Source organism: Convolutriloba macropyga, chromosome 11 (genome assembly GCF_964194025.1).
Source record: "Convolutriloba macropyga chromosome 11, txConMacr16.3, whole genome shotgun sequence".
Classification (NCBI taxonomy): Eukaryota; Metazoa; Xenacoelomorpha; order Acoela; family Convolutidae; genus Convolutriloba; species Convolutriloba macropyga.
This window is the reverse complement of record NC_134478.1, coordinates 35,163,183-35,181,659: the sequence shown is the minus strand read 5'-3', so window position 1 is coordinate 35,181,659 and position 18,477 is coordinate 35,163,183. Positions and strand designations below refer to the sequence as shown.

Genomic DNA, 18,477 nt, shown 5'->3' with positions numbered 1-18,477 from the left:
TAATTTGATGTCAATCTGGAGCTGAACATGCGCCTGTTTCAAAGTGAGACGACACAGGGGATAGTATCAATACCAATCAAAAACCATTAGAGATGGTAACTAAGAACAAAATTCTAGTAACGGGCATCTAAAATTGGGCTTTATGAGTTTATCCATTGCTATTTATGATTTCGTTTTTTGACACTGACTCTATTCATTTTGAATTGCTATCCTGAGCAACTGCTGTCCAGAAACACTTAAGCAGAACGATAGAAGAGTGCAAAATGTTTTTTGTTTGAACAAGCTAAGGTAAAGCAAAAAAAAAATTCAGCACGCCGAAGTAAAAAAAATTGAAGAAGCAACAGGACAAAAAAACAGGACAAGTCCTGAAATACATTCCTAAGAAATCATTGAAAATCAAAGACCTACTGTAGCTGACCAGAAGATCAGTTGAACAACTCCAGTCAAAAAGAAAAAATCTCAAAAGTTGTGAAACTAAAATCAGTGTAAAAATGTGTTCTAGTTTGGCGCGCAGTTTCAGTTGGATTCTAAATTTATACTTAATTCAGCTTCTAAAAATAAAGTTAACAAACTTAATGCCAAGATCAGCTAGCGAAGACTCAATGAACTTTGATAACCTAATTCTCAATAACTTAATGGTTACCTTTGAATTTGATCTTCTGATTTTGACAGTATTCGCTAAATTGCGGAATTGAATCCGTGAAAAAATTTAAAAACCATTCAGTTGAAACATTGAAGTAGGTCAGAAGTCAAACGTGAAAATCGTGACTTACGTAAAACGAAAAACGGGATCAAAAAGTAAAGCGAAAAAAAATGAGAGCGCCTAAATAATTGCCGTTGAGAGGCTGAAGGCGGCTATTAACAAAAATATAACCGATGCCAAAACTCATGAGGTTTTTACCTTGAAGGAAAGAAACAGATCCAAATAAAGCTACTCATTAACCCAATTTCACAAGACTTGAAAGAAGTTTATTGGACAATAAAGAGCAAAAATCGAGAAATATGAGATATTTAAAAAAATTAGAAAATTATTCAAACCCAATTTGGAAAGGTTGCATTGGCTCATAGAGATCGATAAACTAGGAACATTACAAAAATGAAAAATATTCAAACTTTATAAAATTGAAGAAAAATTGTGATAAAAAGTTGAAAACAATTCCATTGGTCTCAGCAACTGAGCAAAAGCAAACTAGCAATTCCTAGAGGAGGTTAGCTGACCAGTGGGACAAAAAGTTCATAAAAGATAAATATTTTTTAAAAAATGCAAATTTTATCGAAAAATTGCTAAAATTTGTGACACTAAAATGTTGAAAAGAACTTTATGGCAATTACAAACTATGCAAAAACTTATTATCGGACCCTTGAGGAATTTTTCTAGCCTTTGAGGCGGGAAACACTAAAAATGACAACAATTTTACAGAAACTTGAAATCTTTTTCAGCAAGTTGCTAAAATTTGTGACATTAAAAATATTATCAAACCCCTAACAAAATTAAAATCACTTTTTGTGATCATTTTTGCATTACCAAAACATATAGCTGATGAAATGGCCATAAAAACACAATTATATCTTGCAAAAGACATTTATCAACTTCAACACACAAACGTCAACTCAAGAGTGATCAAACAATAAATTTTTAAAATTGAAAACGTGAAAAATTGCGCCATTTTGGGATCAAAAACTCCTAAAAATGACCTATTAACCTTTGATTACGGCCTTCCCAGTAGCTTCACCTCTCTAAGCACTTGAAGGACTACTAAACGCGGCTAAGGGCCTATAATGAAACTTATAGTGCACAGGGCATTTCCTGTTTATCCTGTTTTGAAAGATCAAAGTCATAAAAATGTGTGAAAAGATCTTCGAAAAAAGTTACAACACCAATCCAATCCAGTTCCCGGATTGTAAAAAAAATAGAAGCACTATAATAGCCGGCTGAGAAGCTGATGCGGCTATTAATCAACGAAAAACTAAAATTAAAAACATAGCAGGTAAAAAGTGGCCCCTGGGGAAAAGATTAAAAAGAAAAAAAGGAGATAAAGAGGACGAAAAGCTAAAGGAGTGAGACGGAAAGAAAATGGGTCACGCGAAAAATCGCATAAAAGGATCACAGGACTAATTTAATTGCTATTAGCTTCGTGTGAGAGCTATTAGTAATGTCTCACTTTATTCCAGAACATTTAAAAATTGGAGAACTTTTCGTGTTTGTTGATCAGTTTAAAATCAGGAATAGATGGGTTGTCAAGCCTAAGTGATCAAAACTTTCAAAAATCTGCAGATCAAAAAACTAACAATTCTCTAAATGTTCTCAATGTCCCCTTCAAAAACGTTCGAAAACATAAGTCAAGGTTCGAAAAAAAATTAGTTGCCAATGTGCTTCAGTTGAAAAAAAACATAGCCAGAAAATTCCGAAAACGAATCAGAGCGTTGTATTAAAACATCTTGCCACCTTTCATACTTTAACAACTAAGTAATCAATTTGAGAATCGACTTCATCTTTCTCTTACCAAAAAAAGGAAAATAAGTGATAAGAATGCTAGCCAAACCCAACACCTCCCGAAACAAAAAGAGCCGAAAACATAGCTGACAAGTCGTCAGAAACAGCCGCGATAGCTCCGTAGAGCTGCAATTCAAAAATGTCGACGAAAAATTGAAACAAACTACGAAAAGAATAATTTGCGATGTCTCAAATTGATAGCGACCTTGTTTTTAAAACTTTCTAAATCATGTGTGACCAAAAAATTATACAAGAGCATGACAAAAACTCACGCCCGTAAGAGTGAGAAGAGACTTCACGGTCACAACTCAGCCAAAAATTTTATGAATGAATGAACAAGTTAAGTACCGTTTAGCAACTATCAACAACCAAACTCTATTAAATAAACATAGCCGGCATACTGCCCGAAAATAGCCGCGATACATGCTTGTGGCTATGACAACCAGTCCTTTAATAGACCACTAGACTTTTTGGGTTAGATTCGGACTGTCATTTTTACGAGACACATAAGCTCGATAAGGAGAAAGCCCTAACGTTAAAACCGAAATATTTAAAGAGGTCAAAAAAGTGCTGGACTGAAAAAGCCGACAAGAATATCAATTGCCCTCAAATAATTCATGATTGTAATCTGAAAAAGATCGCGAAAGCAAACGGCAGATAATAATCTTAGAAACTAAGTTGAGTCTTTCAAAACAGAAAGCTCAAATTTAAGAATCAGAAAACACCTACAATTACGCTTCTAATCACTGCAATTAAGACAAAAAACAACACACAATTGTTTCTTGTTGTACATATGCTAGACAACATGATTTCATACTAATTCAAAAATTAAATTGATCATAGAAAAGTCATAAGCAGCAGAAGAATATTCAAAGGCAAAAAATCGTTTAAATTAATACCAAGGCCGGAAGAAAGTTGAAGTAAATAGTCTTAAGTGCAAATTGTGGAAAAGGCTGGCTATCAAACTCTCAGTACTGCCTTATGTTGAATGAAATCAAACGCAAACCAAAGAAATGACCAAAATCTAAGAAAAAGCTGAAATCATTCATTTTTAACAACTGAAAAAATCAATATACCAAAAATAAATGTAGATGCCATGACAAAGATAGAATGATACTAACTAAAATGTGAAGAATATGGGCACAATGTAAGGAACACCGTAACAAGAACACATTCTTGATTTTTGAAACATCAATAAAAAATTCAAGAAAAACGAATACATTTCATTGTTCAGCATTCAAGACATATAAAAGATAACTAATCATCCGATACAAAGATCTACTCTCCTGAAGAGAACAAAAAATAGGAAAAAGCACAATTCATAAATACGAAAAAGTGAAACATTTTGCAAAAAAAAGGTCAAAAAAACTTTTAAGACAGAATTTATGAAAAAGTTTTAACTGTTTTTCAAAAACCTAACGCCAAAGAATGATTGAATTTTTAATGAAACGAAATTAAAGTCCCTCAAGTTGCACAAAAAGACTATTTCTAGCAATTACAACCCAACAAAACTACAAACAAAAAAACTGACGAAAATTGGAAAAAACTACCAAAATGGGATTAGCATATGTAAATTTAAAAAAAAAATTACATCTAGGTAGAAAGAGGCGTTGAGTATATGAATTATCGAAGAGAAGTTGCCAAATTAACTGATTTTTGACAAAAAGACGGTTAAAAGATCCCAAAAATGAAGAAAACAATAGAAAAAAGCCAAGAATTTACTAAAAAAATCAAGAAATATGTGCCAATTTTCAACTTTTTCACATTTTCAGGCTCTGCAAAACACTGGAATCAATTTCCGAGGTTGACTTTTCAATATAATATCGAATAAATGGGCCACTTAGACCAAAAAACGGCTAAAAACGGTTATCTATGTGCCATTTAGTCAAAAACTACTTTTCGAAGTCAAAAAGTCATTCACTAAACGAAGCTCATGATCAAAAAACTTCTCTCGCTTAGCGAAAATCTGTTCACTAACACAGCTTTTCTCACTTTCGCTTTTAGGTCAAAATGCCGCGTGAACAAATCTACTTCCTGTAAAAAAAAAGACCGAGAGAAAACCAATACTCCTCTTCGAGTCGTAAAAAAAAGACAGCGCCCCAATACAATTCAAATTCTTTGAATTGTAAAAAGAAGCGCAATAATAGCCGCTTGGAATTGCTGACGCGGCTATTAAAAATTATTATGTGAATTTTTATACAAGGACACTACATTTCTCACTCCTCGGAACTGAAAAGTAAAAACTAATGTCATCTGTTTTCGAGGTGGTTAAGTGTTGGGGTAGGGGTAAGGATATCGGTATAGGCGAGCGTGAGAAAGTTTGAGGAGATGATAAGTGGGCCAGTGTATTTGTAGGTGTAGCATATTAAACCGAGTGGGTTCTGTAAGATTTGAAAAGGATACAATGAAACAAAATAGTGTCATTTCATGTGCTCAATTAAACCAAAAATTCTCTATGTAAACGTCAATTCACTAAGAGGTAAGTTAGACGACGACTTAACTTTTGATTAAAAGACGTCACGAAAGCGATTGGTAAAAGAAAACAAAAAAGAACAACTCGAAGGAAATCCAGACAAAAAGAGGAACAAATAACTCCCGAAACTAATTAACTCAACTATTTAGTTCATTGTGATACAAACCTTTTTACAAATTGCGTTTCAAAAAAAAACTATTAAACATAACCGACTAACGTCGGGCGAATTGCTCTCAAACGACCGGCGAGCGGTTGGCCTCAGGGCGCTACCTCTTTATCCCGTTTCTGAAGACAAAAGTCCACTGGGTCAGACGAAAAATCGACCTAGCGAAAAATTGCATAAAAGACAAACTAGATTAATATATTCGCTAAAAATTGCTTTTGAGAGCAATTAACAATGGTTTCCTAAAAAGTGCCTGTTAGATCATTTATGATAAAAACATTTCAACTATAACTCATTGATAATGAGGATCAGAGATGATGACATTACGCCACATAACAGCAGCTGAAGTGCAGCATCAACAGAGAGAGAGAGAGAGAGAGAGAGAGAGAGAGAGAGAGAGAGAGAGAGAGAGAGAGCTAAAACGTGAACGAGAAAGAGAAGGAAAGGAACCCTAACCGAAAAAGAGAAAGAGAAAGGAATATCTTCCATGATTGGATTCGACACTGCAACTTCTAGTTTTCTAACCTTGTTAATAAATAAATCATATAAAAAACTGAAAAAGGCAAAATTAAAAAAAAATGTTTACTTCGTAATAAGGAAACTTTCAAATCGTTTTTTTTCTCGAAAGTTCTGTCAAGTAACCCATCTCTGAGACTTGAAAAGTTTCTTTGGCCAGTAATGGTCGCTAAACAGCTAAACTCAGAAAAGGACAAAAAAATTGAAAAAGATTGAAAATTGCAAACTTTAAAAAAATCTTGCTAAAATTTAAGACAATATCTTAAGAACAATTTCATTGTCTCAAGAGACTATCCGGTCTCCCTTTTTTAAGCCTGAAATAGTTTCACAGGCTCATAAAGATCCATACACTTGGAACAAAAAAATTTTCCAAAAATTCGAAAATTTAAATTTTATCCAAATATGACTAAAACTGGAGTAAAATAATGATGATCACCATCCCATTAACTCTAGAAACTATGCAGCAGCTTATTATCAAACCTTGGAGGAGGTCCCAGGGCCTCTGTTGCCGAAAAAATTCAAAAACATTAAATAATTGCAAAATTTTTAAAAATTGCTTAAATTCGTGATATTAAAAACTCCGAGGAATATTCCATTACATCTATAATTTATGCAGTAACATATTATCAAACTCTAAAGGAAGATCCGTGGCCCTTGAGGCTAGAGAAACCTAAAAAAAGACAAAAAGTTGAAAATTAATCCATGACCACCAAAAATTTTCCAGTTAATTATCATCAAACTCTAACGCAGGCTTTTTGACCCTCGAGGCTCAAAAACTCTGAATAATGACTATTAAAGTAAAAAAATTGGACAAATTGGCAAAAAACATTTAAAATATGCCAGAATTCGTGATGTTAAAATCTTGCAAGACATTCCATTTAATCTAAAAGTTACTCAGTAACCTATTTTTAAACCCTAGAGGAGGTTCTTTGGCTCCCCTGGGTCTGGAAAGACCTGAATAAGGGGAAAAATGTCAACAAAAATTGAAAAAATTGCACGTTTTGTCAAAAAAATTGCTAAAATTCTTGATGTTAAAATGTTGAAACCATTCCATTACCACTAGAAACGATTCAATAACCTATTATCAAACCCTAGAGGAGGATTTTTGACACCTAAGAATGATAAAAAACTAAAAAAGTCGAAAATTTTCAAAAAGCTTGAAAAAATTGATAAATAGTATAAATTTGGGTTTTTAGCAAGCGGTTGTTCGTCAGTAGCTAGCCTCTGGAGGGGAGGGGGGTGCACCGGGGGCTGATTTACGGGCAACACTGAGGTGGGGGGGGCAACAGCGCAGTGGGGGGGGGGTGGGGGCAATGGGGGGGGGGGGTCAACAGAGGGGGTGTCTTCAACTTCTAAGAACCGCCCTTGACACCCTAAGTATAAGTATAAGTCTCCATAACAGTTTGAGCTGAAAGGCTCTAGGAGCACTTAATGACCGCTGGGCGCTACCTGTTTGTCCCGTTTTTGAGGACGAAAAGTCAAAAGCGTCAGACGAAAAATCGGTCAAGCGAAAAATCGCATAAAAAAAGACCGACAGGACTAGCTAGAAACTTCATTTGAGAGCAATTAAAAAACAAGCCTCCAATACCGTCAGCTTTGTTTTTTAAAAAGATATTGCAATTGATCGCCCAATCAATAAGACCGATACACAGAAAACACGAAACAGAAAAAAAACAAAAAAACTAAAGACATTTTTACCATTTTTTAAATGAAAACCTGCAGAAACCTCATGCTAATGAACATAACAATGCACCTACTCTGTTCAATGCCTACGAGAGAGAAAACGCACAAAAAAATTCGGGAAACGCAAAAAAGGAAAACCTGATAAAAATACAATTTTTCTCATGTCATAAAAGACTGGCTTGTCAATCATTCAAAAAACAACTCTTAGCAACGCATCCTATATTTTTGCTCACTGTAAGCGGTAAAGACTTGAAAAACGAAAAGGAGGCTACCATAAAGGCGCACACATTGGCAAAATGCCACGAAAAATCCCAATTGCAGAAGATATTCAGATGTCAAGAGAAAATGGTAAAAAATCTCAATGATGTGGCAAAGCATTTTTGCCGAAAAAAGAGTCAAAAGTAAGTCTGCTTTTAAACTTCTTTTCTAATTCAGAAACGTACTGGGCAGATTGCCGGAAAACAACCGCCACTGATCCGTTTTGAAAGTGCGAATTACTTTGATTGAATTACGTAGTTATGCGTACTCCAGTTTCCTAAAGAGAAAAGGCAAGGGCTAGTATCAATGTCAAAATGCATCAGAGGTCGACTAAGAATTCTATTAACAAAGTTTAAGTACCAGACATCCAAAATTGGGCTTTATGGGTTTAACTCGCTTGTATTTTTGATTTTTTATGACTCCGTTTATTTTAGATTTCTTTGCTGAGCAACTTCTCTTTAAAACTTTTAGCAGAATGATCGAAGAAGAAAACTAGCCCAGAGAACTCAAAAAGATTTCACGCAAAATATCGAAAAGGCGACAAAATGAGGTGAAGCCAGACAAGTTTTTATTCTAGAATTTAAAAAAAAAACAGCAGGCAAAATCCTTTATTATAATCCAAAGAACTGATTGAAATACTTCATTTGATCAGCAGATCAATTGAACAATGCCAGTCAAAAAGACAGTTTCAAAAGTTTTAGGGAAACTAAAATAATCAAACTAAACAAAAATATCACTGCGAAACTCCAAATTTGATCCTTTTAAAAACAACCATTAACCCACGCACAAGCCTTGCATGGTGTTCATTGGCCACCAAAGATAGAAAAACTCGTGATATGTGACAAAAATTTGAAAAAATTGATGATTGCAAAATTTATTGAAAGTTTCTAAATTTCGCGATATGCTCAAAACCCTTTTTTTCTGACGAATCTGTCCAGTAACCCATCCGCCAGAAAAAAAACAAAATTCATTGTCCCCGAAAGATCGATAACCTCACAAGATAACACGAAAATGAATTGTTGTTAAATTCGAGATAGTCGAGGTCATCGAGTAACCTATTTAAAGCCTAAAAAAAGTTCACGAGCCTCTAAAGATCGATAAACTTGGACCATGATAATTTTCAAAAAGAATTATGCAAATCTTTAAAAAACAGCTAAAAATCTGGATACTAATATGGTTAAAACAACTCGATTGCCACTGGAAAATATGCAGTAATCAATTATTAACCACTAGATGAGTTTACCTGGCCCCTGAATTTCGAAAAACTTACAAAAAAATTTACGAAAACTAAAAAACTTTAAATTTTATTAAAAATTACTAAAATATGTGAAATTATTATGTTGAAAAGTATTCCACCGCCTGTAAAGACTATCCAGTATCCCATTTCGCAGCCCTGAAAATAATTCATTGGTTCACAGTGATCAATAAACAAAAACTAGCCGGTAAATTGTCGGAAAAAAGCCGCCGTTGATCCGCTTGACGCACATTGAGATTGAAACAGAAAACAAGAGAGAAATTCATAGTATTTTTCAAGTGTCAATTTTTTTATTTGGTGTGCATATTTGCTTAGACTCTTAGACACTTAATTCAGCCTCAAAACTGAAGGCTTTTAAGCATAATACTAATGCCAGCTAGCAATCGCTTTGATAACTTACTGAACTATGAATTAATGGCCGGGCTTTATATGCTGAAACTGTTTCTTTTGATCTTATGATTTTGTTCTTTTGACCGTATTCACCACATTGCGTAATTCAATGCGTTAAAGAATTTAAATCCATTCAGTTGAAACCGTGAGTGAGGTCAGTCAAACGTGAAAACCGTGACCTAAAAACGAAAAACGTGATCAAAAGTAAAGCGAATTTTAAAAAAGGAGAGCGCCAAAATAATGACCGTTGAGAGGCTGACGGCCGCTATTAAAACGACAAACATCAAAAAGACAAACATTTTAAGTTTGCATTAACGAAACATATACCATATAAAAAACAGTTATGAAGAGAATTCTAGCCTGCACAAGACTACTAGGAGCTCAAGCAAATGTCAATTGAAGTCCTGCTCAAGAAAAATATCAAACAATGGACAAAAACTAGAACAGCACAATTTTTGTGTTCAAAACTTCAAATGTTACCTTTTCACCTTGTAGAAGTTCCAGCAAATTCAGTATTTTATGCACCTTAAAGACTACTAAAGCCAGCTGAGGATCTCTATTGCAGCAACTCAATGCCCGCCGAGTTTTACCTGTATCCCGTTTCGAAAGCTAAAAGTCATCAGAAAAATGCGCAAAAACATTTTTAAAAAAAGACAGCACATCAGTGTATTCCATACATTTGGATTGTAAAAAATAGGAGCGCTATAATAGCCGGCTAGGAAGCTGACGGCGGCCATTAATAATGAACAAAAACCATTTTTTTAAAAATCTTCAGCAGATTGACTAAAAAATTTTTTTTTCACTTGAAAAGAATTTTTTTTTGCAGTGAAATTTACATCGTATTTCAATGACACTTGATCGTTGAGAAAACCAGAGATAGATATATCTCTTCTAGTAGTCTCTTCTAATCAACTACAACGAACTACTGTCAAACGATTGAAGAGGGCAATGTGATGACTTTGTTAGCAGCCTCATTAGGTGGCTGCGGGAGGCGGGGCGAGAAAACACCAGGAAGGGGGATAACTCAAGAGGAAACCCAAACTTCCCAAAACTGACCTTCAAATCATGAAATTATACCTCAGCAGTTTTGGTAAACGTATACTTGGAGACTAGTAGAGACCTAAGCGCAACAGAGACCTGAACATGCCGTTAATGCCCTATGACTTTATACCAATTTATCCTGTTCTTGAGGACAAAAATCAAAAGCTTCAAACTACAAATCGCATTAAAAAGTCCACCAGGACGCAATTAGTTGCTACAAACTTTGTTTGAATGCAATTAAAAACGGCTATAAATCAATGCCCACTTTCGATTCGAAATCAACCTATAAAACCCCATAAACCTCTTCGAGTAGTGAAAATACAGACGTCCTAACTAGCGTTATCTACGTTGTTTGAGAGCCACCCTCTGTCTGTCCATTATTCGAACAAAGCTTTCGTTTTAAACACAGATTGATTGTCAGAATGGTATTTCGTATGTCCAATGTCAATTGTCCCCTTTTTAGAAAAAACTGCTGGTATAAACTCCAGTCATCAATTTTCGAGCAATGCTAATTCTACGAAAACATTGTCTTCACCAATTCATTTGAAACTGATTCGAAACGTGAGAGGTAACCCATTATTAAGAAAGCGCTTGCTGGGTTATTTCTTTAGTAATCAATAACATGCGAAGCTGCATACAAAAGCGACTAACTATATATTATGCTTGGGTGCTCTGGTTTGAAAAGAATATCCGCCTAGTGGCATACGCACAAAAAGCTGTTCGGACAATGGCTGATGACAATTTTGTGAAAATCAATTTTTGTCCCATAAGATGAAGCACACGACGAACTGATCGGAACTGCTCGCTTGCTAAGTCATATAAATCGCGCGTAATCATTTATGCCAGCCGATAAATGTAAATAAAAGGATTCAGAATTGATTGATGCTAAGCTGATTCGTTCAGCAAAAATTTCGTCTTGAGATCACATGTTGGATAACTTTTATGTTTGCAGTTACATATTCGATCGAAATGCAATCCAGTCACTAATTCTCTGTGCAATGATGACCTTCCTACTGTTAATGGGGACATTTTAGGCATATTATCCAGGTCACAGTATCACAAATATCATAACTTTGGAATACCTCCGAATCCATGAGTGAGGGTTCCGAGATTGTGGGTAACTCTGTTGGCCAGCTTGCTCATTTTGCCTCCACTAATGCCATGTTTCTTGGGACTGCTCGCATAGCTACCTGGTCCCAGCATTTCACTAGAAGTGCGGCTACAACATGAACAACTTGTTAATAACAATCCTTTGATATGTAAAAAAAAAGGGCTAAGAAGGGTGTGGAAATCATAAGCGCAGCGATTATCAAGATCAGAAATTCCATTCCTTCAAGAACAAAATCACACCATTCAGTTATTACAGGGTCATGAGTTATTAACTCTTCCCTTCTCCCGTTTTGCATTCGCCTTCTGCTGGAAACAGCTAAAGCTAAAGCAGTTATAAGGTGGAGTAAACAGCTCTGATGGTTACAATATTGATTGGTCTACACTGACAACAAAATAGGAGAAATCAAACCTTTCCAGGGTAACGACGGAGCAATAGTTTAAAGTCCAGGCACAAAACCTGTCCCCACAATTCCTTAACAATAGCACTTAATTCAGCTGAAATACTTTTATAAATCCCTCGCACAAGAATTTCGACAATATCAAGATTTTGGTATCTGGTAGCTAGTTACACTCGTGTTTCTTAAAGAGGATAGGGCGAATAGCATCAATGCCAACAGGTATTAGATATGGCAACGAAGACTTATTATCACAAAGTTCAAGTAGCGGGAACATAAAACTGGGCTTTGTGTTTATCCCCGAATTCGTTTTTTGATACTAGCTTTGTTCGTTTTAGATTGCTTTGCTGAGCAACTGAAGTTTCAGAGCACTTTGAGCTGAATGAGCGGAGACATCTAGCCAGAAAAGTGTCCGAAAATAGCTGCCGTTGCCGCGCTTTACGCACATCGGGATTGAAAAAGAAACAAAAATTGACAGCTTTTTTTCCGAAGTTCCAAGAAAGTGTTCGTATTCAGAGTGGTTTCAGTTAGATTCTAAAACTATACTTAGCTTCAGCCTCTATATGAAAAGCTAGTAAGCTTAAAAAAGCAGCTAGCACTCGCTCTAGTGAACTCTGATAACCTAATGCAAAAAGACTCAATGACAGAACTTTATCGACTTATCCATTTCTTTTGATTTTACTCTTTTGACATTGACCGTATTCTCCATATTGCGTAAATCAATGCGTGAAATACTAGTTCAGCTATTAATACCATAACCAACTAACGTGGGAACAGTTGCTCTCGAAAAAGTAGTGGGAACTCGAATCTAATAGAGCCTGCTTCATCCGGGAAGTGAGGAGTAACTAAATTCACTAAGAGGCTTCAAATGACGTCAGTAGATGTTATATACCACTTTAACAACTAATAAAACCCAGAGAGAAAAGAACAAACCAATTTCGGCGCACTTTGCATTTGAGATTTTTTAAAAAGCCGCCACGTGAGTTCAGTAAGTTCAGCTGATGACACTTGCGGATGAGAGAGAAAATTAGATCACGCAGGTCAAAAACGTCAGAGCGTAGATGTCACTCGATAAGTCATAACGGTCAAGCACAAAATTGGCAAAAAAGACCATCACGTTTACAATAATTGCTTCAAACTTCGTGCAATATTAATTAAAAATAGGCAAGAACTAGTTAAAGATTAAACGCAAAATGTGGAAAAAGCTGCAAAATGAAATAAAGCGAAACACAATATTAATCGATAAAGTAAAAAAGACCCACGATAATAGCCGGCTGAGAAGATGAAGGTGGCCGTCAATAATACCTAAAAAGCTCGGAAATATATCAGAACTTCTAATAGGGAGTGAGAGCGATAGAGAACCTAGGGATCAGGCCTTAAACAAAAAGGACGACAAAGTAATCAAAATACAGACAAAAGTATTAACAATAAAAAAACTTAAAAAAATAATTATATTTACAGACGCATAAATAAAATTTTAAAATACACGACTTCAAAAATTGCTTCAAAATTCTGTCAGCAGCAACTACATAAAACCATGAGAAGTCCTCTATAGGAAAAACTCCAAACCCAAGCATTGCGAACAAGTAAAAGAATTTGCGTTTTTTCCTCAAAATTGTTTTTTACCTTTAATTAGAAGGCTGAGCTATTGCATTAAATTCAGGGAAAAATTACGACCACCAATTTGTGCGTAACAGAAGCGAAATAAGTTTGCTTATCGTTTCACGAGATACAGAGTTGAAGTCCAATTAGTCACAGAATTAATTACTGAAGATCCGTAAATTACTTTTGTATTTAGCGCACTCACGTCACTGCACGTTGAGTGATAACAATTATTTAAACATACCCAGCAGATTGCCGGAAAATAGCCACCGTTGATTCCAATAAGCATGATTGGGATTGAAAGAATAGAAGATATTGAAAAAAGATTTTTGTACAAAAACATTTTTTAAGTTCGATTTATTTCGATTGCATTTCGTAGTTGAACATACTTCTGTTTCCTAGAGAGAGGCTACAGGGGCTACTATCAATACCAATAAGCATTAGAGATGGTAACTAAGACTTATAGGAACGAAGTTCAAATAGCGGGCATCTAAAATTGGGCTTTACGGGTTTATCCCGTTTCCATTTCTGACTTCACTTTTTTATAGTGACTCTGTTCATTTTGAATTGCTTTGCTGAGCAACTGATGCTCAAAATCACTTTTAGCAGAATGAGAGAAACTAGCCCAGAGAAGTCAAAAAGATTTCACGCAAAATGTTGAAAAAGCTGTAAAATCAGGTAAAGCGAAACATTTTTTTGTTCGACGAAGTGAAAAAAACAGTAGCGCTATAATAGCGCCGGCTGAGATGAGGGCGGCTATTAATTAGAAAAGTGATTTTAAACCCAAAATGTATTCTGCATCAATATATTTAGAAAGAAATAGATTGAAAATATCTAGCTTAAGACTTCTCATTATCTCTCAGAAGAGTCAAGGACTTCACTCAGCTCTCCTCTACAGTAGGCTGATGGCTTCAGCAAAAATTTGAACAAAGACATAGAGCCTAAAGCTGCTCAAAATCGGAGAAAATATACAAAACAAAAATTCAAACTTTTTTGTTTAACTTCAAGTTTTTGTTTAACTCCTAACAGCAAGTATTTGCAAAAAGCAAAGGTAAAGAGGTTAAGCTAGCCAACTGTTTGCAAATTTGAATACTCTCACATCTAAATAAAACCAAAGATGATGATGAGAGTGATAAAAAGATACACGAAGATGGTGCTTAAGGGTGCGGAGTAAATAAGCACGAGCAAATACCAAAACCAGGGGGGCTCTGGGTCCGACAGTGCGTTTAGCTTAGGCTACGCTGCCGGACGAGATACTTCCTGTACCAATACTTGGAGAGAAGCCGACTTCAAGCTTATCAATACGGCGATTCACCTCCGGCAAACGGGAAGACGGTTCTGGACAGCACTCGTGAGATCCATCATCGACCAGTACAAGAAAGCTGGGCTAATAGTAGCGGTAAGCAAGATGCCTAGTCGCAAAGGCTACGAAAGTAAGATTATCGAGATGAACAAGATGTGCCGCTCAGTCTGCAAAGAAAGGAAAGTACTCTTCATCGAACACAAGAAGTTCACGTTTGTCGGGACCAGCGGCGATGGACTCCACGCCGATCCAGAGTTCGTCCAGGTATTGTCGAAAGACCTTTATAAAGGCCTGGAAGCCATGCAATTTACCCAATAGAGGGTTAACCGCAGAGCTTCCAGACGACCTCCAAAACTGCAAGTAGTACAACAAAGGAAAACAAGAAATAACTAAGTCTCACGAAGCAACCAAGTATCCCGAACACTTTTACCCAAATGCCGGGTCCAGATCTCCGAATGGAGATGTAACGGAAAGAAGAAGAAGATGGTGCTTTATTACATTATCTTAATCCTGTAGAGAAAATTTATCCCGAATCACTGATCTCAGTCTATTCTTTTTCGGTATAACAAACATAGACCGAGAAAGTCCAAAAAATTGCTCTCGAACGACAGGCGGGCAAATTATTTCAGAAGGAGCGTAGCCTAAATAATATTTTTTGATCGGTCCAAAGACTAGGGAGTGGTTCAAACCCTCGAACACTGCGTGCTAGACCGAAGCATTGAGCACTCGAATATCAGGCCCTTGAGAAATCTTGTCCAATCGTTTCTTACAGACTTAACTTATGAACAAGAGCAACTTAGATCATGCACAAATTAAGAAGTAAAGCGTGAAAAAATCACACGAAAAGTCAAATCGAAAGAATGTTCTAGACAAAAATAGCTAAGCAAAATTTTTGCATCAAGACACACGTTTAGAATAAAAGCTGCACGTTTAGAATAAAACTTCCTTGTTCGAGAGCAATTAAAAAATAGTCTAATATAACATCAGCCGAATTACTCGCAAACAACTGGCGATGAGTCGGATTTGGTAGCTTGATTAGGGAGGTTAGCCGCACTGGTTGGTTGGCGGGTTAATATTTGATAGGTGGGAAGAGGTAGGTTGAAAATTTCCAAATTTGATATTCAAATCATGATGTTATTTATACCTCCTCCGCAGTTTCTGTGAGCCGTATACTCAAAGAACAGCAAAACCTATCCGTAGAAAAGAGCTGCTCGGCGACTTATTTCTTTTTGGCTTCACCAATTTATCCGGTGTTTGAGGACAAAAGTCCAATAGTCCGACAGAAAAACTGAACAATCGATAAATCGCTTAAGATAAAAGACTAATATAATTTCTAAAAACGTAGTTTGAGAGCACTTAAAACACCGATTTTAAAACTTGCAAAAATTCTGCCAACTCAAAAATAAGATCGATTGATTTCATGTTGAAGTAACATAGCAGGCTGACTGCCGGAATAGCTGCGAAAGAATAGACTTGCCTGCCGTATAAAAGAGATAGAAACAGATAGATCTAAATTGGATAATAAAATCGATGCCCCTCAAAACGCTAGGTAACGAAAATTCAGCAATAAATTAATAAAGCTTGTTAACATTCATTCCGAGGAAGCCTTTTATTAGGGACCCAAAAAATCGAAAAAAAAACGTAAAAATCAAAGCCGCATGTGAACCAAACACCACTAGAGAGAACACTTTTTTCTCACTCTATTTTAAAACAATAGCGAGAAAATTTCACGCCACGAAACCACTCGCTTTTTTGCTCCACTTCCTGTTCCGGTGTGACCAAAATCACAACACCATTTCGGCTTCAAAAATGAAAATTTGTGAACAGATCTTAACAAAAACATAGCCGGAAGAATTCCGGAAGCGACTCGAAGAGTCAAAACTTAACAAAAAACCGCAATTGCAGCTGAAGCCAGTACATTTTGTATTAAACCATTAACTCACTACCTGTCCAGGTCTAATCTAAAAATTGGTGAAATTTGAACCACGCACCAACAGAAACAAATCACAGCAAAATTTTGTGTAAAAAACTTTTGGTAACGGTAAAAAAGTCCCAAATAATTAGGATGATCAAAATACTGATAGGCTGGAAAAGCGGACGGGGCTATCAATTCCCCTCAAACAACTCATGATTCTACACTCAAAAAGATCGCGCAAGCGAACGGCAGATAACAACCTTAGAAACTAAGCTTAACTTTTCCAAAAAGAATGCTCAAATTTAAGAATCAGAAAACCATTACAATTAGATTTCTAATCACGGCAATTAAGACAAAAACAACACATACTTCTTTTTTGCATATATTCTAGACAGATTAAATACTATTTCAAAAATTAAAATAATCATAGAAAAAATCGTTTAGAAACAATACTAAGACCGGACGGAAACTGCAAAAACTAGTAAAATGTAGATATTTTGGAAAAGGCTTGCCAGCAAACTCTCACTACTGCCTTATGTTGAATGAAATCAATTGCAAACAAAAGAAATGACGAAAATCTCAGAGAAAACTGAAATCCCAACAACTAAAAAAATCAATATAACCAATATAAATCTAGGTGCCAGTACAAGATAGAATCATGCAAACTATAATGTGAAGAATATGGACACAATGTAAGGAACACCGTAGCAAAGACTGATTCTTGATTTTTGAAAGTTAAAAAATCAAAAAAGAATAGATTTCATCGTTAGCATTCGAGACTTAGAAAAGACAACGAGTCATCCCAGACAAAGATCTATCCTCCTCAACAGTACAAAAAAGTAAAAGCCGCATTAAACATACGAAAAATTTCAAAAAACGGTCAAAAAATTTTCGAGACTGCATTTATGAAAAAAGTTAACTGTTTTTCAAAAATCTAACGCCAAAAATGACTGAATTTTTACCAAAACGAAAAAAAAGTCACGTTGCACAAAAGGACTGTTCTGGTAATTTAAACCAAAATACAAAAAAACAGAAAAACTGGAAAACAACTACCAAAATCGGATTAGCATATGTACAATGCTATAAAACAAAATTACATTGAGGTAGAAATACGCATTGACTACATGAATTATCCAAGTGAAATTGCAATTTTAACTGATTTTTGACAGAAGGACGGCTGAAAGATCCAAACATGAAGAAATTAATAGAAAAAAGCCAAAAATTAACTTGAAAAATCAAGAAAAATGTGCCACTTTTGAACTTCAAACGAATTTTCAGGCTCTGCAAAACACTGTGGTATCAATTTCCGAGGTTTAAATTTCAATATAGCACCGAAAAAAATATATTTCTACAAAAAAAAAACAATTTATAAGCAAAAAATATTGGGCCGGGCCATTTAGACGAAGAAACAGCTAAAAAAATTATCTATAAGTGCCGTTCAGTCAAATATTTCTTTCAAAGTCAAAAAGTCATTCACTAAACGCAGCGCATGATCAGAAAACTTTTCTCGCTCAGCAAAAATTAGTTCACATGGCAATTTTACTCACTTTCGCTTTTAGGTCAAAACATCGTCTGACGAATAGTACTTCCCATAAAAAAAAACAAAGCCGGAATAATTCCGGAAGCAATTCGAAGCGCCAAAGTTGCACAAATCAATTGCAGCTGAAGCCATCACCTTTTGTATTAGACCATTAACCCATTACCTCTCCAGGTCTGATCAAAAAATTGGTGAAATTTAAACCAGTCACCAAGAAAAACAGAAAGCACTAAAATTATATATTGATGAAACGTTTGGTAACGTTATAAAATTCCGAAATAATTAGGATGGTCGACATACTGATAGGTTGAAAAATTCACCAGGGCTATCAATTGCCCTCAA

General features: G+C 35.5%; 1 protein-coding gene across 16 annotated transcripts in view; it reads right to left on the bottom strand.

Annotated features, from left to right (window-relative positions):
• LOC142349375 (myotubularin-related protein 13-like) overlaps nt 1-18,477 on the bottom strand; it is a 235,257-nt gene that overhangs the window by 77,679 nt on the left and 139,101 nt on the right. For all 16 annotated transcript variants that reach the window (XM_075400867.1, XM_075400878.1, XM_075400874.1 and 13 more), the window contains one exon: nt 11,356-11,492. In XM_075400867.1, coding sequence (XP_075256982.1) covers nt 11,356-11,492 — 137 coding nt within the window. The remainder of the gene's footprint in view (nt 1-11,355; nt 11,493-18,477) is intronic.